Source organism: Trachemys scripta, chromosome 13, assembly GCF_013100865.1.
Source record: "Trachemys scripta elegans isolate TJP31775 chromosome 13, CAS_Tse_1.0, whole genome shotgun sequence".
Lineage (NCBI taxonomy): Eukaryota > Metazoa > Chordata > Testudines > Emydidae > Trachemys > Trachemys scripta.
The window spans coordinates 24082318-24109419 of NC_048310.1; the positions used below are offsets into that span (position 1 = coordinate 24082318).

The window sequence follows — 27102 nt, forward strand, 5'->3', positions numbered from 1 at the left end:
CCAGAGGGATGTGCCGGCCGCTTCCGGGAGTGGTGTGGAGCCAAGGCAGGTAAGGAGCCTGCCTTAGCCCAGCTGCGCCGCCAGACTGTCAGCGCTTAAAATCTCCCAGTTTGGCTGCAGTAGCCTCCGGGAGACAGAGCGTGATTTCAGTAGACTCCCGGCAAAACCCGGAGGGTTGGCAACCTTACTTCTTGGGCATCTTTGTGCAGCCTGGTTTGTGGGGGCAGGAGAAGAAAGGGCTTGCGCAAGTGAGGCCAGTGGATTCACTCATTGCCCCATGTGGAGTGGGGGTCACAAGAGTGGCCATTAATTATTTCAGTCCCAGGCTTTGCCTCTTCCTCAGCACTGAAGCTGCCGTGTGATGCATGGCCAATGGTGGTCTCATGTGACCCCAACTCTGTTTCCTTTGCTTGAATAGTGCTGTACAAAACAAATGCAGTTTTGTTAGTATGCAGTTTTGTTGTAGCCATGTTGGTCCCAGAATATTAGAGAGACAAGGTGGGTGAGGTAATAGCTTTTATTTATTCTCAGTTGGTGAGAGAGACAAGCTCAAAAGCTTACACAGAGCTCTTCTTCTTTTGTTAGCAGTCATTGCAAATGGTTTCAATAGACAAGCCATGTAATTCTTTACCAGAGAAACCAAGACCATGTGTTGCGGATAGTCAGTATCATTTTTTAGCAAAGTATCAGTTGGAAATTGGATAAGTCAAAGCTGGTTAATTTTGTCTCTATAATTTTAAGGGTGGGAGAAGGGAGAATGATTCTAGAGCAGGCTTAATCCTAATGTTGGATTTACATGCGTGGCTTTCTTCACCTTAGAAGTTGAACGTGCTGTGAAGATTCCAGTGCTGATTGGGTCTGGAGTGACGCTGGAGAATGCAAGGAGCTACCTGGATGCAAATGCTTTAATAATTGGTTCATATTTCAAGAAAGAAGGTTACTGGGCAAATAGTGTTGATCCTGACCGAGTAAAGAAATTTATGGATCATATAGGTAAACTGAGAGAATGAATTTATCATCATATAGTATTGTGTTTGTGCAGAATAAAATCAGGCCACAGCAGAACTTCTGTGGGGTTACTGTACACATCCAATATGATATACGGTACCATGCACAAGTAACCTCCATTAGTATTCATGGGAGTTGCATGGGAATTGGAATTGGTTAATACAATATTAAATGGGGGGAGGGAGGGAATCTTCTCCATGGCTAGCCAATAAATCAGGGGGCATTTTAAAGAAAACAGTTGTTCTCAGTTTCATTTGTAGGCACATTTCTGCAGCTCTCTACTCCCATGTTCCAATACTAAATTACCTCTTAGAAATTTTCAGGAATATATTCTTTACAACAGGTAAAGAATTTGTTCAGCTTAAGAATTAGCTGAGTTTTGTTTTATGCGTGGAATATAATAGGACACCCTAAGATTGCAGCCACCAGAATTGTAAATTGGGCAGGTCAGTTAGCCTCTGTGTGCCTCAGTTTCTCCATCTGTAAAATCGGGATAATACCTATTTTAAAAAATGTTGTAGGACATAATGAATGAGTTTTTGTAAAGCAGTTTCATCTAATAAAATAATAATCAAACTGTCAAAAAATACAGTAAAAATGCTATAAGTTAGAAAAGTCCATTTATTCATGTCTGAATACTGGTGACGACATAGCAGAATTTTTGGAAGTCTTGATCCATCACTAACTTCAGACACTCAGCAGCCGCCTCTCCCAGTTATGAGTGGCACCCTATCTGTTTATCTCCTTGCTGGTTCTTTACTATGATGACCCATCATGAACTCCTTCCATGATAACTTTCTCAAGATTATTTCCATCTCTATGGCTAATGTGAGCAAACTACATAAGTTTGTGCCTGTTGATTTCCGAGAGCAGAGAGTCCTCTTTTCTCCAGTAATATTTCAAACATAAGAGTCTATGCCAGCACCTCATTTCAAAGGCTTCAGTTTTCTTCTAGTCATCCATATTAGTTCCCTAAGATTCACTTCCATAAGTCGCTATGGAAAAAAATTAAACTTTTCATCAGTTGAACCTTTGTATGTTTTGAGAGGCCATGGTTTTTCCACACTTTTATAAAGGAGGCCATGGCTGAACAAGCCATCCCTAGTCTTCTTCCGATTTCTCTAGAATAACCTTCTTGGTTGGAATATGTATGATCCCAGGTAATTAAATTAATCTACTACCTCTACAGCTTGACCATTAATCTTGATGTCCACTTGCATCCTGATGTTATTGATAGTGTCAAGATATATGCATTTTTATTTTTGCCCCTTTCAGGAGTAGTCCATATTTCTCATTAACAGTTTTTAACAGACTCCAACATTTGTTGAATTCCATTGATGGTTGCAACAAAAACATTTCTGAGTTCCTTCCACTTTATCAAAACTTTCAGGGCTTGTCTCAGAATAAATTCTGCATACATGTTAAAAAGACTTGGGGACAGAATGCTCCCTTGTCTCCCATGTGCCAGTGGAAAACCTACTGCTGTTTGCACCATGATCTGTTGACGGTGGAGACTTGTGATGAATTCAGTTAGATGCTTTGGAATCCCCATGTCTGCCAGTATCCTCCAGAGGGTGTTATGATGGATGATATCAAATGCTTTGGCGTAGCCAGAGAAACGCCTAATCAGTGGATTGCTGGATATTCACAATTTGATCATATGTGCCTTGACCCTCTCTGAAATCAACTTGTGGTGATGGTAGTTCTGCTTCTGTCATTTGCTTCTTGCCATCCTGAATTATACAGAGGAACACTTTACTTGCATGCTATATCAGGGAGATGGTACGATAGTCACTGTACTGTTCTATTTCCTTTCTTCGGTAAGAGCAGAAAAATTCCCTTTGTCCAATCATCCAGTCAATTTCTAGTCATTCATGCATCGTTGCAAATTTTCCACATGAGATCAATACCACCATCACTGATCACTTTTAGCAATTCTGCTGGCACATTATCTACCCCTGGTGCTTTCCCAGGCTTCATTTTCATAAAAGCACGCACCGCTTCCTCGCTCAGGATTGATGGCTCTTGGTCTGTACTCTCTTTTCTATCATCCTGTATTGTAAGTGGCTCTGATGAGGCATAGAGGTTGGCACAGTAATCTCTCTGTGTTTGAAATCACCACCTTCAATAAAAAACACTGCCATCACGATCTTTTATTATGCTTGGTTGCAGGGAAAACTTCTTACTAAAATGTCTGACCACTGTGAACATACCTTTTGTTTTATTATTTTAATTCTCAAGTTCCTCACATTTTGCTCTAATGTATTTGCTCTTGTCTCCTCTAGTCTGCCTTTCAATCTGTCTGCTCAGTTCCTTACAGTGTATTTTCTGTCCTGCATTCTTCAGTCTCCAAGCCACTCCCACTCTGCATAGTCATTTTGGCAGCTCAGTCACCTTCTCTGTTAATTATGATGCGGTCTGACACTGGCTTTTTGGAATGTGTGCTTTGGCAGCTTCAAGCATGATAGTTTTCATTTTATCCCAAAATTCATTTGGGTTGTTCTTCTCTTTCACCTATGATAGTGACTCAGACCTGTTCTTTACATGTAGTTTTTGTTGATTTGGGACAAGTGCAGACACAGCAGACCTGCCAAACGTCTTATCTTTTTATATTTTAATTTTATATTTGAGGGTAACCGTTGATGGTCTGACCCACAGTCTGCACTCAGGGACGTCTTTGTCCCTTGGACACTTTATCTGCAGTGTCCCTGTATCATTACATAGTTGATCTGGTTCTTTGTCACACCGTCAGGTGACCTCCATATATGTAAACATATAGGATGTTGGGTGGAGATAGTGTTCGTAATGACCAGATGATTACAGTAACAGACTTCAACTAAACATCTTCCTTTCATATTGTAAACCCAGACCATCGTTTCCCTTTATTTCTTTAAGAGCTTACAGCTCCAACTATCGTGTTCGGATCTCCAATTACAAGGGTGAGGTCTTCACTTGGTGTTTTTAGTAAAAAGAAGAACAGGAGTACTTGTGGCATAAGTGGGCTGTAGTCCACGAAAGCTTATGCTCTAATAAATTTGTTAGTCTCTAAGGTGCCACAAGTACTCCTGTTCTTCTTTTTGCGGATACAGACTAACACGGCTGTTACTCTGAAACCTGTTTTTAGTAAGTGTCTCTTCAAATCATTCATAGAATGCCATAAATTGTTCACTTGTCAGCTGCATAGAGGCATAAACCTGTATGATCAACATTTTAACTGACTTTGCTTGAAGGCGAATTGTAATGATTGTATCGCTGATTGGATTATATCCAAGCACACACTTTGGTGTCTCCTTAAATAAAATAAATGCAACCCCTTTTCTCTCACTTTCTCGGAACAGGAGTGTACACCACATACCCATCCATCATCACAAAATGACCTCTACCATTCCATCACAGCTCAGATTCCATATATATCTATCTTACATCTTTGATCACAGTGGCAAAGTTCCCTTCATTCATACTCCTTACAATCCATCTTCCTGTTCTGATAATTCTTTTACGAAGGTTCAAGTTATTCTTTTCCTTGGTGCAAACATCAGGTACTGTACTTCCCAAAAGATTTGGTACAGCACCATCTTAACTGCAGCTGGTACTTTTGATGGCTGGAATCTCCTCCCCAGGATAATTTGATAAGCCTTTTGGCATGGGAGGTATCTCACCATCCAGTGCCACACATGGATCACATTGCCTTTGTTCTGCCATGATTGGTCTCATGGGAGAAAATACAGGGGGTGGTTTCCTATTGCCTTCCCTTTGTGGTTGCCGTTGCTTAATCATGATTTAATAACTTTTCTCCCTGTCGATGGCATTTCCTCCATTGGAGGTCCCAATATCTTCCCCAGGAGTTCATCTGTCTGAAGCCATTAGTACTTCCTGAGGTTTCAGGCAGTTGTAGGTGGTACAGTCTACTGCCATTACAGCATCAGGTTGAAAATGCTGTACCACCACCAAAATTTAAAAAAACAACAACTGGGAAATGGATTCACTTACTTAATGAAGAGTAAGTGTAAATATTTAATTATATTTTAAATAGAGCTTCTGGAATTTTTTTTTTTTTGAAATTTTGACAAAATATTTAAATAAAAAACATTTGGAAAGAAGATGTAATGCTGTTTCCAGATCAGTTAATACAGCTCTGCACTTCTCATGATTAGTATTAGTGGTGTTGCAGACTGCCAAGATCCTTCCTAATACACACAGGGGTAATTATGATGGAAGCCTTTCTTGTAGTACTGAGGGGTAAACAAAGATTTTCATTTTTCACAAAGAATTCGTCGTCATAGAAAACAATATTGGATAGATTCAATCATCTCTTAAAACTAAAATTATCACATATACAAATGATTTTCCTTAGCCAAAAAAATCTAGAAGTCATTGTGTGCTTATGTAAAATCAGAGAATGATTAGAAGTGCTAAAAGATTAAAAAAAAATCTTTTTTGTTATTTGGGTTCATAATGTGAAAATCTTGTGTGATGTTTTAGTGAGAATGGTGTGGACCCAGACATGTTCTACATGGATACATTTCAGAGAGGTGTTTTTATATGAGCACCCAAATGAAAGAGAAGAAATTGTGCACAATACTATGTTTATAATTATCTATATTGTATTTTGCAGATTCGTTGGGTTGGAAATGTTTTTACTTCATGAACTATCTTGTGAAAAAAACAGTCAAATGTAAATAAAAATGACAAGTTCTGATTCTATTTTGAGAGATTTTACTTTCATTTTTGATCATTTGGCTCTAAAGGGGATAAAACCCAGAATCTGAAGTGTCATGAATGTATGTGTGTTTTCACTCACAGTCCCAAAGAATGAAATCTGTCCACTGGGATCTGTCTCTTGACATCTGTGTCATCTGTGCGTAGCTTCCATTAATGCTAATGTAAATGATGTGTATATCAAAGGATAAATGTGTAAACCCTTTGTAAGCTGGTGGAGTCTCCATCCATCTCCAAACAAAAGCAGCACACTCATTGTAGAGCAAAAACATCATCTCCCAGAGGTTTTGTTTTGTAAAGATACAGGTAATTCCAAAAAACACAGCGTGAAGCTCAACTTAAGCCTTCTCCCATGGTTCCTTCTCCCTGGACTTACCTGTCTGTCCCATGTTTCCACCAAAGGCTGTTGAGTCATAGAATCATAGAATATCAGAGTTGGAAGGGACCTCAAGAGGTCATCTAGTCCAACCCCCTGCTCAAAGCAGGACCAATTCCCAGCTAAATCATCCCAGCCAAGGCTTTGTCAAGCCGGGCCTTAAAAACCTCCAAGGAAGGAGACTCCACCACCTCCCTAGGTAACGCATTCCAGTGTTTCACCACCCTCCTAGTGAAATAGTTTTTCCTGATATCCAACCTGGACCTCCCCCACTGCAACTTGAGACCATTGCTCCTTGTTCTGTCATCTGCCACCACTGAGAACAGCCGAGCTCCATCCTCTTTGGAACCCCCCTTCAGGTAGTTGAAGGCTGCTATCAAATCCCCCCTCATTCTTCTCTTCTGGAGACTAAACAATCCCAGTTCTCTCAGCCTCTCCTCATAAGTCATGTGCTCCAGACCCCTAATCATTTTTGTTGCCCTCCGCTGGACTCTTTCCAATTTTTCCACATCCTTCTTGTAGTGTGGGGCCCAAAACTGGACACAGTATTCCAGATGAGGCCTCACCAATGTCGAATAAAGGGGAACGATCACGTTCCTCGATCTGCTGGCAATGCCCCTACTTATACAGCCCAAAATGCCGTTAGCCTTCTTGGCAACAAGAGCACACTGTTGACTCATATCCAGCTTCTCGTCCACTGTGACCCCTAGGTCCTTTTCAGCAGAACTGCTACCTAGCCATTCGGTCCCTAGTCTGTAGCAGTGCATGGGATTCTTCCGTCCTAAGTGCAGGACTCTGCACTTGTCCTTGTTGAACCTCATCAGGTTTTTTTCTGCCCAATCCTCTAATTTGTCTAGGTCCCTCTGTATCCGATCCCTACCCTCTAGTGTATCTACCACGCCTCCTAGTTTAGTGTCATCTGCAAACTTGCTGAGAGTGCAGTCCACACCATCCTCCAGATCATTAATAAAGATATTAAACAAAACCGGCCCCAGGACCGACCCTTGGGGCACTCCACTTGAAACCGGCTGCCATCTAGACATGGAGCCATTGATCACTACCCGTTGAGCCCGACGATCTAGCCAGCTTTCTATCCACCTTACAGTCCATTCATCCAGCCCATACTTCTTTAACTTGGTGGCAAGAATACTGTGGGAGACCGTATCAAAAGCTTTGCTAAAGTCAAGAAATAACACATCCACTGCTTTCCCCTCATCCACAGAGCCAGTTATCTCATCATAGAAGGCAATTAGGTTAGTCAGGCACGACTTCCCCTTCATGAATCCATGCTGACTGTTCCTGATCACTTTCCTCTCCTCTAAATGTTTCATAATAGATTCCTTGAGGACCTGCTCCATGATTTTTCCAGGGACTGAGGTGAGGCTGACTGGCCTGTAGTTCCCCGGATCCTCCTTCTTCCCTTTTTTAAAGATGGGCACTACATTAGCCTTTTTCCAGTCATCTGGGACCTCCCCCGATCGCCATGAGTTTTCAAAAATAATGGCTAATGGCTCTGCAATCTCACCCGCCAACTCTTTTAGCACCCTCGGATGCAGCGCATCCGGCCCCATGGACTTGTGCACGTCCAGTTTTTCTAAATAGTCCTGAACCACTTCTTTCTCCACAGAGGGTTGGTCACCTTCTCCCCATGCTGTACTGCCCAGTGCAGCAATCTGGGAGCTGACCTTGTGCGTGAAGACAGAGGCAAAAAAATCATTGAGTACATTAGCTTTTTCCACATCCTCTGTCACTAGGTTGCCTCCCTCATTCAGTAAGGGGCCCACACTTTCCTTGATTTTCTTCTTGTTGCTAACATACCTGAAGAAACCCTTCTTGTTACTCTTAACATCTCTTGCTAACTGCAACTCCAAGTGTGATTTGGCCTTCCTGATTTCACTCCTGCACGCCTGAGCAATATTTTTATACTCCTCCCTGGTCATTTGTCCAATCTTCCACTTCTTATAAGCCTCTTTTTTGCATTTAAGATCAGCAAGGATTTCACTGTTTAGCCAAGCTGGTCGCCTGCCATATTTACTATTCTTTCTACACATCGGGATGGTTTGTTCCTGCAACCTCAATAAGGAGTCCTCTGACTTGCTGTGGTCTGTAGAAAGCACAGATGCTTCAGAAGCATGTGTGTATGGTTACAAATTTCTGTGTCTGCAGTAATTTGCACTCCTTCCCCTGCGATTTGGTGGGACTGGCTGGTCTATTCCCTCCAGAACTACAGAACATCTGCAGGGAAGAGTAGACAATGTCCTAAAGATGATACTCTTACCTTTTCATACATCCCCAGCCCCCAAACAGAGTCTGCATGCACAGGCTGTGTGCAGAAGTATTGGGAAGCATGGGGTCCTTCATATGTTAAATTATTTTTCATCCATTCCATTTACACAATACATATTGTAACATATAAATCTATATGCTAGCCAGGATGTTCACTTTGTTTATTTTTGTAAGTCCTTAATACTAAATTATGAGACCCATATTATATAGTACTTGTCCTGTTTACAAAGGCACATGCTGTATAAAATTAAAAAGCAGTGTGTTTAGAATTCAGTAAAAACAACTGATTTCCATGTTTTAAAGTTAATAATGATTTTTTTCCCCACCTCTGTGTTTCTGGGGAGGTTTCAAGCAATTCACAACTTGCATATATTTCCATACCTGATTGCACAGTAGATGAAGTTCTTGTAGTGTCACACATTTTCTAGTGGAATTATCACCAACTTTGAAATTCATTGTTAAGAAAATGATGCAATAGAAAGACTAGCATGTGAACAAAGAGCACCAGCTACTAATCAATCTAGTGTTGGAAACATTTTAAAGCAGTCAATCGGAAAGTGCAACAAATACATTGATAATGACTGTGCAGCGATGATTGTTTTTAAAGACACTGCTTACGGTTGCTAAAAGTCACATTAATTACTGTGAAGGTGAAAATCTAATGTGTTACTGTAGTGTTACTAGAAACAAAGAAAAATAAAATTACTTGGCCTGATTTTCTATTCACTTATACCATGTTAGTCAAGAGTAACTCTAATGACATCAGTGAGTTACAAGATTAAAGAAAGGGGGTTAAGTGAGAGGAGAATCAGGCTCAATGTGTTTAATCCCATTGCTGTGAACTAAGTGAGGAACACAACATGCCCTAGTTCTGCAATAGCTATTCTTAGGAACCAAGGAATCTGCACGTTTTGGTAATGTCTATAAGGTCTAAAATGAAATAACATCAGGTACATCGTAACCTTGTAAGAGAGAAACCTTCTAGTGAGTTTGTGCAATGCTCCGAATATGCACTGAATGTCTCAGACAGAGAATTTCCACTCAATGATACTACAGCTCCACACCCCAGTGTACCGTTCTTAAAAGAGGACCAAGGCCATAATTTGGCCCTAAATTATTATATAAAAATGTAACTGCAGGATTTAGGGACCCTGGTCAAACAACAGCTGATTTTAAAGCCAGAGAGGGTGATTGATTGCCAATTCTTTATCATTCTTTCTGCTGAAAGTATTTGTCTAGCAGCATTAAGCATCTGCTTGTCTGTTGCACACAGATGCTGTAAATAGAATTTGACCTTTTTGTTTAGAAAATGCTTGAATATTTAATGTAAAAATATTAAGTTATCAGGACGGCTGTGTCTTTTGGGAAGAATGCTCAATTTTACACAAGTTTGCAGAGTACTGCAGAGCATGAATAACTTTACTGTAGCACAAAGCAGCCAGTGTTATGTGTAGAAACTCTAGAAGGGAATAACAGCTGTTCAAGAAGACTTATATTAAATATGTATTAATTAATTTGAAGTGCATCACTTAAATATGTGAAGAGATTATCTTGTGTTAATTTACATTAAAACATTACAGTACTTGTTAGCTTCGTTATTGTATCCTAAAGTACAACCTTAGCCTACACTGGAGCATTTTGTTGTGTGTTGATTGTTTTCGATTTGCCCTTTTAAAATGTCAGTGGCCTCTTTCTTGTTGGATTTGTTCTTGCATAGATACTGCACTTTCTTCTGAGCATAGAATGGACACAAATAATGAGCCAAACTGTTTGAAGAAACTTTAGACAAAGAGAACATGTGAAAATCTGGCTTCAACTATACACAGCCCTGTAATCACCTGGATTTCACACATTTGCTTGTGAGCAGATAATAGGTACACAATTACCTGTTTGTGCGGGTAAGGGCCCATGCATAGAAGTTCAATATCACCTATAATTTAGGTGGCTACCTGGGAAAATTGGGCAACTAACACTACTCTACAGCCAAAATGCTTCTGAAATAAATGTAGTCAAATTTTACTAATTGTGGATATCTGAGAACGAAAATGATGCTTAAAATTGTTGATTGGCTCTAGTTTTCAAGATATGTTATTGGGTCAGTATATACGACCCTTGACTTGAGAATGGCGGAGGATAAGTGAGTTATAAAGGGAAGGGATCTCAATTTAAACCAGAAATGACTAAAATACATCTTTGACTGGATCTATGAATAAATCTATGATTGGGTTTGGACAGTACTTGCTTTTTAGGCAAAACAATGTATGATGCAATCTGAAGCTGGTATTGCGTCATACATTATATGAATTGCATCATGTTATTCCTAGAAGTCATGGATGATGCAGTCATAACGAAGCTTACATCACTCTGCTGAACAAATTGCCCTATATCAGCTCTAGAAATCATACAGTGTCATGCTCTCTTATTTGTCAGTGTTTGATTTTGCAAAGGGACACATTTCTGTTTAGCCAAAGTGAGCAGAGATGCCTCGTACTTGTGTGAACAGTGCAGATAACTTATGCTAGGTTTGTGGTGAAGTGACTTTTGCATCACAAAAGCGCAGTATAACCACTATGGTTAAGAAAGCCTATCACCTTTATTTTGGCTGCAAAATTGGAGATCAGGACAAGAGGTAGGCCCCACACATATGCTGCAACACCTGTGCAACAAATCTTCGCCAGTGGTTGAACAGGAAAAGGAAATCTATGCCTTTTGCAGTGCCAATGATTTGGAGAGAGCCAACAGATCATACCAGCAATTGTTACTTCTGCATGGTGCCTCCAGTTGGGAAAGGTGTGTCAAAGAAGAAAAAGTGGACTGTGCATTATCCAAACATTCCATCAGCTATACGCCCAGTACCCCACGGAGAAGGACGGCCGGTTCCTGATGCACCAGAATCATTCTCACTTGAGTCAGACGAGGAAGAGGATGAAACTTCTGGTCCTGAACCATCAGTGTCACAGGACCCACATTTTCTCCCATCCTCCTCCTCTGAACCACACCTCATAACATAAGGTGAACTGAATGACCTTGTCAGGGATTTGGAACTATCCAAGAGTAAGGCAGAGCTGTTGGGCTCCAGACTACAGCAGTGGAATCTCCTGGCAGGTGATGTTAGGGTTTCCATGTTCCATGACCGTCAAAAGGAGCTTGTCCCATTCTTCTTCATGGAAGGTGATCTTGTAGCCTGCAACAACATCGATGGTATGATGGCAGCCCTCAACATCGTTCACGATTCAGATGAGTGGAGACTGTTCATTGATTCATCGAAGACGAGTCTTAAAGCTGTTTTACTGCATAATGTCAATGTTTTGCCATCAATTGCAGTCCATATGAAGGAAACCTATAACAACATGAAACAACTTTTGAGGTGCATAAACTATGACCAACATCAGTGGCAGCTTTGTGGCAATTTGAAGGTTGTTGCTCTCTTGCTTGGTCTGCAGACTGGATACACAAAGTACTGCTGTTTTTCTCCGCGAACGGGATAGTCGTGCAAGAGATTCCCACTACATCAAGAAAGATTGGCCACTCCAACAGTCATTGGAGCCTGGGAGAAAAAGTGTTCAGCATCCACCACTTGTTGAATCAAGGAAGATTTTGTTACCACCCTTACACATCAAGCTGGGTCTGATGAAGAACTTTGTCAAGGCCATTGACAAAACACAAGCAGCTTTCAAGTACCTCCGTGGAAAATTTCCAAGCTTAAGTGAAGCTAACATAAAGGAAGGTGTCTTTGTTGGTCCTCCGATTCGTGAACTTTTTTGAGATGATGCATTTGACCATTTGACCATGCACTGCGTGGCAAGGAAAAGATGGCATGGAAAACATTCCAGTTAGTGGCAATAAATTTTCTCGGAAACAACAAGGCAGACAACTACAGGTTGTTGGTGGAAAACCTCCTCAAGGCATACAAAAGCCTTGGTTGCAACATGTCACTAAAGATACATTTTTTGCACTCTCATCTAGATTTTTTTCCACCAAACTGCGGAGAAGTGAGCGACGAGCACGGCAAGCGATTTCACCAGGACACTGCAACAATGGAGAAACGCTATCAGGGCAAATGGAGCTCATCAATGCTTGCAGACTATTGCTGGACAGTCACAAGAGATGCTCCATTTAATGAATACAAGAGACAAGCCAAGAAGCGCCGAGTAGACACTGAATAGGACTAAACTATGTACATAATAGTTTTTGCCTTTTGTTTCATAATACATTTTATTTATATAACCCTTTTGCTGATTTTTAAAGTGTTACATAAACAGGACAGGTGAAATATTATCATGTAAAGCAACTATAAACACATGAAAAAACCTAGGTTTACAATTTATGATTAAAACTCTATCTACACAATATACATAGACATAAAATGTAAAAACTTAAATATCTTAGAAACAGTAGCCAATCAGTTGTCATATTTGAATTCAGCACATCAAAATACATACTAAATAGCACATTTTATCTGTGAAGCAGACGACTTCTCAAAAATTGTAGACCAGTGTAATGTAAATGGGGTTCAAGGAGTTGATGTGACACTATAAGCATTGCAATTGTGAAACTTACAAAATTGGTTAATAGTACTTACTTTCTGTAGTTAAATCTATTGTGACAGACCCAGACCACTAGGGTACAGGAGTCTGGTCGAAGGCAAATATACTGGCCACGGGATGAACAATTTTCTGTTCCCTGAGTGACCAGAGCAGGGGCTGCCCTAGAGCAATCAGGAACCTGCTAGAACCAATTAAGACAGGCAAACTAATCAAGACACCTGGAGCCAATTAAGAACTTTCAGAATCAATTATGGCAGGCAGGCTAATCAGGACACCTGGTTTTAAAAAGGATCTCCCATCAGTTATTAGGGGTGTGTGTGCAAGGAGCAGGGACTGAAAAGGTGTGCTGCTGGAGGACTGAAGAGTTCAAGCATGATCTGGCTTCAGGAGGAAGATCCTGCGGTGAGGATAAAGAAGGTGCTGGGGAACGCCATGGGGAAGTAGCCCAGGGAGTTGTTGCTGTCACGCAGCTGATACAGGGGACATTGTAGACAGCTGCTATCCACAGGGCCCTGGGCTGGAACCCAGTGTAGAGGGTGGGCCCGGATTCCCCCTTATCCCCCCAACTCCTGATTGGACACAGGAGGAGTTGACCTGGTCTGTGAGAAATGCCAGAAGGGAAGGTCTAAATTGGGAAGGGATCTGGCCTGTCCCCGACCCACTAGGTGAGACATAGAGACTGTGGGGATTGTTCTCCGTTTCCCCCATGCTGGCCAGTGATGAGGTTAGCTGAGTGGATGGCAGGTTTGAGCCATTAGCAAAAGTGGCCGAACTGAGGGCTGCCGTGAATCTCTGAGGCAAGCAAATCTGCCTATAAGTGCAGGACCCACCAAGGCCAAGGAGGAACTTTGTCACACAATGTACAAACTTTGACTAATCCTTGTTAAATCTGTAGAGATAAGAACATAAGAACCGTCATACTGGGTCAGACCAAAGGTCCATCTAGCCCAGTATCCTGTCTTCTGAGAGTGGCCAATGCCAAGTGCCCCAGAGGGAATGAACAGGTAATCATCAAATGATCCATTCCCTGCAGCTCACGCCCAGCTTCTGGCAAGCAGAGACTAGGGACACCGTCCCTGCCCATCCAGGCTAATAGCCATTGATGGACTATCCTCCATGAAGTTATCTAGTTCTTTTTTGAACCCTGTTATAGTCTTGGCCTTCACAATATCCTCTGGCAAAGAGTTCCACAGGTTGACTCTTCGTTGCATGAAGAAATACTTCCTTTTGTTTTTTTTAAACCTGCTGCCTATTAATTTCATTTGGTGACACCTAGTTCTTGTTTTGAGGAGTAAATAACACTTCCTTATTTACTTTCTCCACACCAGTCATGATTTTATAGACCTCAATCATATCCCCCCTTAGTCGTCTCATTTCCAAGCTGAAAAGTCCCAGTTTTGTTAATCTGTTCTCATATGGCAGCCATTGCATACCCCAATCATTTTTGTTGCCCTTTTCTGACCTTTTCCAATTCCAATGTATCTTTTTTGAGATGGGGCGACCACATCTGCACGCAGTATTCCAGATGTGGGCCTACCGTGGATTTATATAGAGGCAATATGATATTTTTTCATCTTATCTATCCCTTTCTTAATGTTTCCCAACATTCTGTTCGCTTTTTTGACTGTCGCTGCACACTGAGTGGATGTTTTGAGAGAATTATTCACAATGACTCCAAGATCTTTCTTGAGTGATAACAGCTAATTTAAACCCCATCGTATTATATGTATAGTTGGGATTATGTTTTCCAATGTGCATTACTTTGCATTTATCAACATTGAATTTCATCTGCCATTTTGTTGCCCAGTAACCCAGTTTTGAGAAATCCTTTTGTAGCTCTTCGCAGTCTGCCTGAGACTTAACTATCTTAAGTAGTTTTGTATCGTCTGCAAATTTTGCCACCTCACTGTTTGCCCCTTTTTCCAGATCATTTATGAATATGTTGAATAGGACTGGTCCCAGTACAGACCCTTGGGGGATACCCTATTTACCTCTCCATTCTGAAAACTGACCATTTATTCCTACCCTTTGTTTCCTATCTTTTAACTAGTTACCAATCCATGAGAGGACTTTTCCTTTTATCCCATGATAGCTTACTTTGCTTAAGAGTCTTTGGTGAGGGACTTTGTCAAAAGCTTTCTGAAAATCTAGGTACACTATATCCACTAGATCCCCCTGGTTGGCTCCCTCAAAGAATTCTAGCAGATTGGTGAGGCATGATTTCCCTTTACAAAAAACATGTTGACTCTTCCCCAACAAATTATGTTCATCTATATCTCTGACAATTTTGTTCTTTACTGTTGTTTCAACCAGTTTGTATGGTACTGAAGTCAGGTTTACTGGCCTGTAATTGTCAAGTTCACCTCTGGAGCCCTTTTTAAAAGTTGGCATCACATTAGCTATCCTCCAGTCATTTGGTACAGAAGCTGATTTAAATGATAGGTTACAGATTACAGTTAGTAGTTCTGCAATTATTATGCCTATTATATCAATATCCTCATTTAATACAAGGCACTCTAGTTCACCCATCTTATTATTTAGACTTCTAGCATTGGTATATAAGCACTCTAAAAAACTTGTCACTTTTTAGCTGTCTGCCATTCCATGATGTAATTGAGTGGGACTTTTTTCATTTGACTCTTTCTCATCAGATCCTACCTGTATTTTATCATCTTCCATCCTCTCTTCCTTACTAGGACATAAGGGAGGATCTACTAATGGAGATTCTCTAAGGGATGTCTCTGCACACCTATTGGTTCCCCCCAGCCCCTCGTTTAAAAACTGCTCTACAACCTTTTTAATTTTAAGTGCCAGGATTTTGGTTCCATTCTGGTTTAGGTGGAGCCCATCCTTCTTGTATAGGCTCCCTCTTTCCCAAAAGTTTCCCCAGTTCCTAATCTAAACCCCTCCTCCCTACACTATTGTCTCATCACACATTGAGACCCTGCAGTTCTGCCTGTCTACCTGGCCCTGCACACGGAACTGGAACCATTTCAGAGAATGCTACCATAAAGGTCCTGGACTTCAAACTCTTACCTAGCAATCTAAATATGGCTTCCAGGACCTCTCTCCTACCCTTCCCTATGTCATTGGTACCTACATGTACCATGACCACCAGTTTCTCCCCAGCACTACACATAAGTGTATCTAGATGTCTCGAGAGATCCGCAACCTTTGCACCAGGCAGGCAAGTCACCATGCAGTTCTCCCGGTCATGGCAAACCCAGCTATCTGTTTCTAATGATTGAATCGCCCATTACTAATACTTGTCTCTTCCTAATAACTGGAGTTCCCTCCCCCAGAGAGGTATCCAGTTTATTGCATTGAATGCAACATTATGATTACCTGCCTCATGGGCAGGTGGGGTGTGTGTGTGTGTGTGTGCAGTGCAAGCAACTCACGGCCTTCAGAGACATTTCAGGCTAATGAGACCAGAGTGGCTGAACTGGAGAAGCCAAGAGAGACAGAGGTACATAGGGTCATAGTAGAGCAGTCCTACCACCTATCTAACAACCCCTGTGCTGTTAAGGAGAATGAAAGTCTCATGGCAGGAGAACATCAAGCTGGAGCAGAGGGAAACAGTCCAATAGTTGGGACCCACCTTCCAGATGCTGTCATGATATTTTCTCGCATTGGGGATATCCATCCAGGGCCAGAGACCAGTTACTAGGAAGAGACAGGCAATAATAGTGGGGGATTCAATTATTAGAATCCCCATTATTAGTTGGGTTTGTGGTGACTGGGAGAACTGAATGGTCAATTGCTTGTAGGGTGTGAAGGTTGCAGATCTCACAAAACATCTAGATAGCCTTACAGGTAGTGTTGGAGAGGAGCTGGTGGTCTTGGTACATGTAAGTACAAATGACCTAGGGAAAGGTAGGAGAGGGGTCCTGGAGCCAGATTTAGGCTGCTAGGTAAGAAGTCCAGGACCTCCATTGTAGCATTCTCTGAAATGCTTCAAGTTCACATGCAAGGCCAGGAAGACAGATAAATAAGTGGATGAGATGATGGTTAGGGAGAAGGGATTTAGGTTTATTAGGAACTGAGGAATCTTTGGGGAAAGAAGGAGCCTATACAGGAGGGATGGGCTCCACCTTAACCAAAATGGACCCAAACTACTGGCATGTAACACTAAAAAGGGTGTAGACATTTTTTTTTAAACTAAGGTCTGGGGGAGAGCTGACAGATGCAGAGGAGCACACGGTTTGGCCAGAGGCATCCAATAGGGATGAATTTAGTAAAGGAGGAACTCTATATCCTAGTATAGAGGATAGGAAAGAAGTTGGTAAAGTACAGGTAGGAGCTAATGAGGAACAGTCAAATGTAAAAGAATCCCATTTAAACATAATACATGAAGGCAAGTAACTAAATATTGAGGAAAATGTATAAGTGCTTATATACAAATGCTAGAAGTCTGTATTCTAACTAGAATGCCTGGCATTAAATGAGGATATTGATATAATAGGCACCCTGAAAACTTAGTGGAATGATGATGATCAATGGGGCACAGTGATACCAGGGTACAAAATATATAGGAATGGCAAAAGTAGGCCATACTAGTGCAGAAGTAGCACTATATGTTAAAAAAAATAGTAGGAGGTGAAAATCTTAAATGAATCAAACTATACCATAGACTCTCTATGGATGGAAATTTTATGTTTACGTAAAAAGAGCAGAGCAGTAGAAATATATTACCAATCACTTGACCAGGATGGTGACCGTGATTGTGAAATGCTAAGGGAGGTTAGAAAGGCTACAAAACATAACAGTCATGGATGATTTCAACTATACTTATATTGACTGGATAAATGTCACTTCAGGACATGATGCAGAGATAAAATTTCTAGATGCCATACATGACTGCTTCTTGGGGCAGCTTCTTTTGGAACCCACAAAGGGCGAGGCAATTCTAGATTTAATCATAGACCAGATCCTGTACTCCACTTAAGAGGTAACTCTAGCTGAACCGCTTGGTAATAGTGACCATAATGTAGAGGGGGAAATACCAAAAAAAAAAAAAAACCCACCACCATAGTAACATTTAATTTTTAAAAAGGGAACCACACAAGAATGAGGACACTAGTTAGACAGAAATTAAAAAGAGCAGTCATAAAGGTGAAATGCCTGCAAGTTGCCTGGAGACTTCTTTAAACCCCATAATTGAGGCTCAGACTAAATGTATACTCCAAATAATAATAATAAAAAAAAAGACAGTAAGAGTACCAAAAGAATGTCATTGTGGTTAAACAGCAGAGTAACGGAGGCCATTAGAGGCGCAAAGGTATCCTTTAAAATTTGGAAGTCCAAACCTAATGAGGAAAATAGGGAGATTTACAAACTCTGGTAAGTAGAATGGAAATGTATAATAAGAGAGTGCCAAGAAAGAATTTGAGAAGCAACTTGCTAAAAACACAAAACCTAACTAAAATTTTGTTTTAAGTACATCAGAAGCAGTAAGCCTGACAAACAGGCAGTGGGGTCACTAGACGACAGAGGTTATGTGTCAATAGTAGAGGTTTTGGAACAAATTGATAAACTAAACAGTACTAAATCACCATGACCACATGGTGTTCACCCAAGAGTTCTGAAGGAACTCAAATATGAAATTGCCAAACTACTAACTATAGTACCTAACATATCACTGAAATCAGCCTCTTGTACCAGGTAACTGGACAGTAGATAACGTAACATTGATTTGTAAAAAAGGGTCTAGAGGCGATCCTGGCAATTGCAGCCAATGAGCCTAATTTTGGTATCAGGCAAATTGGTTGAAACTGTAGTAAAAAATAGACTTATCAGACACCTAGATAAACATGATTTGTTGGCGAAGAGTCAACATGGCTTTTATAAAGAGAAATCATGCTTCACCAAGCTATTAGAATTCTTTGAGGGTGCTGTTACATTACATTTCATATTCCTTATGAAAATATGCTTATGATATGAATGACAATTGAAATATACTTTATGCAAGATGGTTCATGTGAGATATCATTGGAAAGGTTATGATTTACTGAATGTGATTATCCAATTTGTATGCCTGTATCATTTATGTATCTTAAGTTAGGAATATTAACTATGTATCTGTATTTGAAATGTGTTGCTTTGGGTGTCACCCCCAACCAATGCTTCAGGTACAACAATGGAAAAGCCGGACAGGGCTAATGGGAATTTTAGCAGAGACAATGGACTGTGAAAGAGCATAGTCTTCCTGTGGACGCTGGAGACAGTCTATGAGCAGTGCTGTCACAGCCCTGCAGAGACATGGGTCTTGTCACCTGATACTAAACATTACCTGGGGCTTCTTGTAACTTTCCACTGAAAGAGAAGGGAAGTCAAGTCTGGGAAAAAAAAAAGGATTCCCGCCTTAAAGGTGGGGAGGAAGGCAAATGGGTCTCCTCTCCATGGCTATCTGCCCAAGAAGAAAGACTGCAAAAGCCACCTGAAGGGAAGGCAAGGGGGGAGTCCAGACTGAGACAGGGGTCCAGATGAAAAGGAATATAACTGGAACTCTGAACCACAGAAACTTTCCAACCTGCCTAAAATAACATTTGTAACCTATTTCTTAAGTATATTGAGTTTAGTTTGCGTATTCTGTTTTATTTGGTCAGTAATCTGCTTTGTTCTATCTGTTATCTCTTATATTCACTTAAAATTCACCTTTTGTAGTTAATAAACTTATTGCTTGTTTATAATATGACCCAGTTTATGTAATTTCTAACTGCAGGGGGCAAGAAGTGTGCATACCTTTCCCCACTTGAGGAAGAGAGCGGATTTTTATGAGCTTGCACTGTGCAGATTTTTCTATACTGCTCAAGACAGTATTATTTTGGGTTTATCTCCCAAAAGGGGTGTGCACTTGAGTGCTGGGGGAGTCCTCTCGCACAGAGCTAACTCCAGTCTGTGTCTGCAGCGGGGTGTGGCCGTGTGTGTGTGTGTGTGTGCGCGCTCATGCTACACGAGGCTGGAGAGCCTAATTCAGCAAAGCAGGGAGAGGGAGCCCAGGCTGATCGAGCTCAGTGAAATCCCAGTGCATCAGGAGGCATCTCAGAAGTGGGGTCCAACCCATCACAGGTGTCAACAAGCATATGGACAAGGGTGATCCAGTGGATATAGTGTACTTAGACTTTCAGAAAGCCTTGACAAGGTCTATCACCAAATGCTCTTAAGCCAAGTAAGTAGTCATGGGATAAAAGGGAAGAGCCTCTCATGAATCAGTAACTGGCTAAAAGATAAGAAACAAAGGGTAGGAATAAATGGTCAGTTTTCACAATGGAGAGTGGTGAACTGCTGGTCCCTCAAGGATCTGTACTAAGACCTGTGTTATTCAACATATTCATTAATGATCTGGAAAAGGGGGTGAACTGTGTAGAGGCAAAGTTTGCAGACAAAACAAAATGATTCAAGATAGTGAAGTCCAAAGCAAACTGCGAGGATTTATAGAAGGATTACACAAAACTGGATGACTGGGCAACAAAATGCCAGATGAAATTAAACCTTTGTAAGTGTAAAATAATGCACATTGGGAAAAAATAATCCCAACTATACATATTCAGTCATTAATTAGAAGTGGAAGACAGGTGTATCACTACATGATTTCCCTGTTCTGTGCACTCCCCCTGTTGGAGACAAGATTCTGGTCAAGATAGACCATTGTCTGACTCAGTATAACAACTCTTATGTGATATATGCCATCATGTGCCAGCAATGCCCCTCTGCCATGTACATTGGCCAAACCGGACAGTCTCTACGCAAAAGAATTAATGGACACAAATCTGACATCAGGAATCAAAATACTCAAAAACCAGTGGGAGAACACTTTAACCTGTCTGGTCATTCAGTGACAGACCTGCGGGTGGCTATATTACAACAGAAAAACTTCAAAAACAGACTCCAACGAGAGACTGCTGAGCTGGAATTGATATGCAAACTAGACACAATCAACTCCGGTTTGAATAAGGACTGGGAATGGCTGAGCCATTACAAACATTGACTCTATCTCCCCTTGTAAGTATTCTCACACTTATTATCAAACTGTCTGTACTGGGCTAGCTTGATTATCACTTCAAAAGTTTTTTTTCTCTTAATTAATTGGCCTCTCAGAGTTGGTAAGACAACTCCCACCTGTTTATGCTCTCTGTATGTGTGTATATATATCTCCTCAATATATGTTCCATTCTATATGCATCTGAAGAAGTGGGCTGTAGTCCACGAAAGCTTATGCTCTAATAAATTTGTTAGTCTCTAAGGTGCCACAAGTACTCCTGTTCTTCTTTTTGCGGATACAGACTAACACGGCTGTTACTCTGAAACAACTCTTATGTTCTTGCAGCTGAGCTGTCTCCTATCTGAATTGTTTCCTTGCACACAGGTTTCTTAGACTAGTATTGCTGATGATTTGAAAAGGGCAAATCATTGGACTGGGATGTCTTCTTGCCGCTAGGTCGCTCATGTCTCTGTAACATCAATTCTTCTCCACTGGGGCTGGGGGATGGAGCAGAGGACAATCCATGCTGCATTGCATTGTCCCTGCAGAGCCCAGTGCAGAAATCTGGTTTGGAGTGTTATGTTTCTCTGGGTCCCCTCTACGGGTGTTATTGAAGCACTGCAGGAAACGTACCCAATAGCTGCCTTGCATCTACAGGAGCCATTGTGCCGGGGGAAGGAGACCCACTGGAGCTATGGTTAAGAACAGCTGTTACTGCAGACAGCCCCTGTCTCTGCAGATGTGTATGGGGGATCTCATCCTCTCATGGCTACCCTGGATCTACCCAATGTCTTACAGGAAATTCTGCACATTGAACCTTATGGAATTTTCTCAATCTCAGCCCTCTTTCCCTCTCCCAATTAGAGGGATGATTTGACCCTTTGAAACGTTTACTTTGGGGAGAAAACTCATTTACCAAAAAAGTTAATTGAAAAAAGGGACATATATTGGGTCTAACCACCTCAATCGTGTCGCTCCAACATGATGAATAGTTCAGAATCTTCTATTGATAAATCTATGCTCAGTCAATCCAAGCTTGAAAACATTGTCACTTCACCCCATTCATATTCCTGACTTCTTCTCTCAACAAGAAACTTTCAGACACTCACTTGTTCTAGCCCAGACAGAGCTATTAAATACTTATCTCAGATTATTCTTCAGCTGACAGTGCTACCACTCCTCTCCTCTATATGCTATTTTAGATTGATGCCTTTGGGTCATTGAAATATGCCTGTCCTCATTATAGATGACTTCCTTCCTCCCCTATGCTTTACTCACATTCAGTGAACAGTTGTCACTGCCTTTCATCCTATGTACAATCTGCATCACATACAGAAAACAGAGGTAGCAGCTGAAGCACAGGCCAGAGCAGAGGGGTCTCCAGCAAAATGTTAGAGAGTAAAGGATAAAATCTTTTCCTCCTTTAACCAGGCAGCTAACTGGAAACACATGTTCCTCCGTACAAATTTGATAACCTTTCACCTCGGGCGACCCAACCTCCGTTTATTTGCTTACAATTTGAAGTTGCAGAAGTGCTGGTAAAGCTGTGGGGAGTTCTGTTTGTGGAACCTCTCTAGATGGGCAGAGATATGTGAGGGGAATCGTTTTGGTATGATTAAAAATGGATTTGTTTTATTCAGACTTGGTTTTCTGTTCAAGCCATCAAAAAAGTGACTTTGCTGCTTTCGGCTGAGATGACTCCCCACCCTTCTCCACTTAACCTTCCCCATCCTCTCCCCACAAATTCTGTGCGGGGGAAAATGCATAGTTCCACAAAGTCGAGCCTATGGGCAGCGAGCCACTACATTTCACAGGATTTCTTTTTTCCCAAAGGACAAAACTCTCATTGAAATGAATGGGACAGAGATGCCATTCACTTGATTGGGATGCTAGATTATCGTGTGTCCCTGCTCCGAACGATGTGCTCCGTTGAAAGGATTTCATTGTTTTTGAAACCAGCATCCAACCTTGCAAAAACAAAATCAAGGGCATACGCAAAATGTTAGACTGAGGAAATTTCAGAAGGGTGCAGAATCCCCTTCGTTAGCATACTCAGTGGGTCAAATTCAGTGGCCCATTGTTTACAATCAATCCTTAACCAACAGTTTAAAAATTGTGAATGCAACCTCCCTTCCCTCCATTTGTGTGTGCTAATCAGCTTGCTGTGCGTAGTGAGATAACAACAGGTTTGTGTGGCACTGTGCAGTATAATTAGCACCATTCTAGTGCATCACAAACAACATCTAATTCATCCCCACAACCACACCCCTATGAGGTCTGAGATAGGCATGATAAGTATTACCATTCCCATGTTACAAATGGGGAAACTGAGGCAAAGAGGCTCAGTGATTGGCCATGTCTCCAGATGGAGTCTGTGTTAATGTTAGGCACAGGGAAAGATTTCCCCACCCCCAAAAGTGCCCTCTTATAGTTTAGCTTTATCCCAGCTTCCTGTTCTTTCCCTTTGCCTCTCACCCTTGCCTTGTATATACACATAGACTAAAGCATACTATACAGTGGAATTAGGAATACTACAAGGGCAGAAACTGACTTAATAAAGACATTCTTGTGATAGACAAAAGAGTCTTTGCACCAGATGCATTTAGAAGTGAAGTGAAGAATAGAGATGGGCCCTTCTGCCTTCTTGCACTATAGAAACCTGCTCAGACCCTCCTGGTTGGCTATCCAGGTTGTGCTTTTTATTTATGCTCCCTCCTACAGTTTTGTTAAGCAATACTATGTACAACATCCCTTCTATCCTCAGCCCTTTTCCCAAGGCCCAAGAGGAGAAGATTTCTCCCTTCCTGGAGACCTCTCTGACTGCATACTCAACTATCCCTCTTACTCTGCCTTATAAGTCCTTCCTATGCCTTTTTTATCAGTCCTCAGCTGATGGGCTAATCAATCCTTTAACTCCCTCAGCCTGCCATTCTGATGAGCGAATTAATTATCTTTCATTCCCAATCAGACTTCTCTTGGGGAGCCAATTAGTGCCAGAGTGATCAGAGTGCCAGCTCCTAGCTCTCTATCACAGGCTTTATCTGGGATCCAAACTGCCTGAAAGTTCAGTGGGTGAGAGGATCTTGATTTTGTTTCTGGTTAATCGCTAATAAAGAAAAAAAAAAGGGAAGCATCTGGTGGGAAATAACATTTGACTTATGGTTTCTAGATGTTGTTCTGGGAGGTATTGGCTTCATGACTGAGGTTCCAAAAGAGAAGGATGTGTGCTGACCCTTCTCTCTTACTGTGCTACAGTGTGTCCATAGGACATTACACTGCTGCCAAAATGCAAGGATAAACTCTTTGTTAAGGGTGACCATGTTTAAATCCATCCCTTGTTTCTATATGAACCTTTATCAAGCCCAGAACCCAGTCCAAGAGTTCTGTTTTCTCCTTTGAACCCTTTCTGATAACCTCTAGCCTCACCCTCAAATAGGGTAGGGATATAACCACCCTTTCAGCTTGTAGGGGGAGATTTTCAAAGGCACAAAGGTACCCGCTTGTCTTCTCTTCAACCTTTCTTAGGAAATCCCAGGTAGATAAGGAGGCAGAGACTGTCAGCATAGAGGATTGTTTGGCAGAGATCTAAGGATTAAATTCTAGTTTTGTTTCAGTGTGATGCATGGCACGTGGGTGGATGGGACAGAGTGGGACTGAGGTGTAGTAGTCAAGTGGAGGTTCCCTGGGCCATTTGGCATGTAAAGGGCAGTAAATTAAGAACCCACAAAGGGAAACTCTTGTTCATACCATAGTCAACCTGTGCAATTCACGGGGACAGATGCTGCAGCTGAATTTCAAAACAGGACTGGAGAATTCTTTGACCATTAGTACACCTCTACCTCGATATAACGCTGTCCTCTGGAGCCAAAAAATCTTACTGCGTTATAGGTGAAACCGCGTTATATTGAACTTGCTTTGATCCACCGGAGTGCACAGCCCCGCCCCTCAGGAGCGCTGCTTTACCACGTTATATCCGAATTCGTGTTATATCGGGTAGTGTTATATCGAGGTAGAAGTGTAACATTTCTACACTACCAATATGCAAGCTAGGACAATGATGTGAGTAATTCAAGGCAGATGCTGGTCACCTGCCAGGTTCAGGAAAGAATACTGTTCGCATTGATCTATTAGCTGGGTGCAATATGGGTATTCTCCCTTCCTCTGAAGTGTCAAACACTAGCCATAGCTGGGACAGGATAGCTGATTAAATAGACCAGCAGTCCAGTCCACTATGACAATTCCTATGTAACTAAAACCAGGAAATATAGACGAGAGGGATTGCAGGGTTAGTAGTGGCTTGTATTTTCAATAATTTATCAAGATTCAAGAGTACAGATTTCCTTTGGGGAATATTAGTTCTTAGGTTTACAAAGTGCCTCAGTTGTAAATACCCATAAAAATGACAATTTGGTAGGTTGTATTTATTCTTAAGCGGGTCAAAGGACATTAGCATATTCCTACTATATAAATCTGTCAAGTACTGAATTTCTTCATGCTCCCAAATCACAAAGGCACCTCTTATAGTTCAGGAGAAAATGTAGCATTGTTGCCAATCAAGGACAACCAGCAAGCATATCAATCCCTGCCCAATAACTTTTGCCCCTCTCACCAAGTTTTTATCACTGAAACTGGATGCATCAAGGGACTGGCTTTAATATACACGTACAATGCAGATTTATTATAGGAGGAGAAATACAATCCAGCCTTACTACCCAGATTACTGTTTTAGCGCACTCATTTTATACGTAGGCTCAGAGTACTATTGGCATCTAAATTACGATTCTTCCTGCAAACAGGACCCCAAATTTTTCAGACTTCATTGTGTGTGTGCCAAAGTCTTAGCTGTGCCCAGCAGATACCAGGCACAGCTGAAGTGTGTGTGAGGGGGAGGGGGGGTTACAAAAGAATTAGATGTGGCTCCTTGATTCTGAGACAAGTTCTGTGCCAGTCTTGACCCTGGCATATAAGGCTGTTCTAAAGCATGCTCGTTAGAACAACGCCCTAGGGGCTGTCCACCAACATGGACTGTGGGAGCAAAGGAGAGCTCTGGCATGTGCCTTCTCGGCCCTAATACATCTTGTATGACCTCTTTCTAGCAAGTGAGACCCAGCTACTTTTGAGACCCTTTTTGCCAGGAAATAGTGCAAAGGGGCCAGATCACAGTGGAGGATCTGGCCTACTACCTCAGTAGAGCTCCCTTGCACTGTCTGAGCACCACAGTATTAAAGCTTCAGGATATACATGGCATTTAAAACTCCATGGCATGAACAGTGAAATAACACTTTGGAAGGCAAGGGAATCCTCTGTGCTATAGTGATGTAGAAGGATCTACCAAACACACTCCTCCACTGTAACAGACCTCCCAGATTTTTAGACAGGAGTCTTGTTCAAACCATCACTGAATCACCTCATGCTCTTTAGGGCATAAACGAAGAACTGCACCAGGGAAAAACCACACAGGGCCAAGGCTATCCTGGGTGTAACTCCACTGAAGTGAACCAGGTTTTTTTTTTTTGCTCTAAGTGTGCAAGGTGCATATCCTAGAGCTTGGCCAGCTCTGCCTTGTTATTATAAGTTTTAATGTGTGGTTGGGCTTTTACACATCTGTGCAAAATAAATTGGACCTGGTTGCTTCTTTCACCTCTTTGCAGTAGACAAGTACATAAGAGGTCCCTGTGCACTGTAGATTGCAGGGGCTACTTCCTACTGCCCTCTGGTGATTCAAGACATTTCAAAGAGTGCTGGAAGAGTAGTGAGTCCCTGCCCCCAGGCCCGACTCCATTCTCTGATGGTCAAGTGAGTGGGGGATGTATGCTGAAGTGGTGTAACAGCAGATGTGCTCTTCTGTGCACTGGGGAGCTCCCCGGGGAAATTCTGCCCCAGAGAGCAGCTGGTCCTTGGTTCTGCCACCTCCTGGCCTCCTCACAGAAGCACAGAAGAATCAATTTGCCAGTGAGCCCAGCACAGGAGTTTCTCTTTGTTTAAGGAACAGCATGGAACAGTCTTGCAGAGCTGCACCTCCCAGTTGGCTATCAGTCTTCCCCATATCATCTGAGCCTTTCTGGGGGAAAGTCGACAGGTGCAGAGGAGCACACAGTTCAGACAGAGATATCCCTTAAGGGAGGATTTGCTAAAGGGAATACTCTATATCCTAGGAAAGAGGATAGGATAGAACAGGGGTC

General features: G+C 41.8%; 1 protein-coding gene across 6 annotated transcripts in view; it reads left to right on the forward strand.

Moving 5' to 3' along the window:
* The window catches only part of C13H19orf12 (chromosome 13 C19orf12 homolog), a 112284-nt gene that overhangs the window by 37656 nt on the left and 47526 nt on the right, over window positions 1-27102 (forward strand). For 4 of the 6 annotated variants that reach the window (XM_034788933.1, XM_034788930.1, XM_034788932.1 and 1 more), the window contains 2 exons: window positions 820-993; window positions 5624-5712. The exons of 1 other annotated variant lie outside the window; for it this stretch is intronic. In XM_034788933.1, coding sequence (XP_034644824.1) covers window positions 820-993; window positions 5624-5691 — 242 coding nt within the window. In that variant the 3' untranslated portion in view covers window positions 5692-5712. Of the gene's footprint in view, window positions 1-819; window positions 3965-5623; window positions 5713-27102 lie in introns of those variants that run through there. One more of the 6 variants, XM_034788931.1, reaches the window with a different exon arrangement.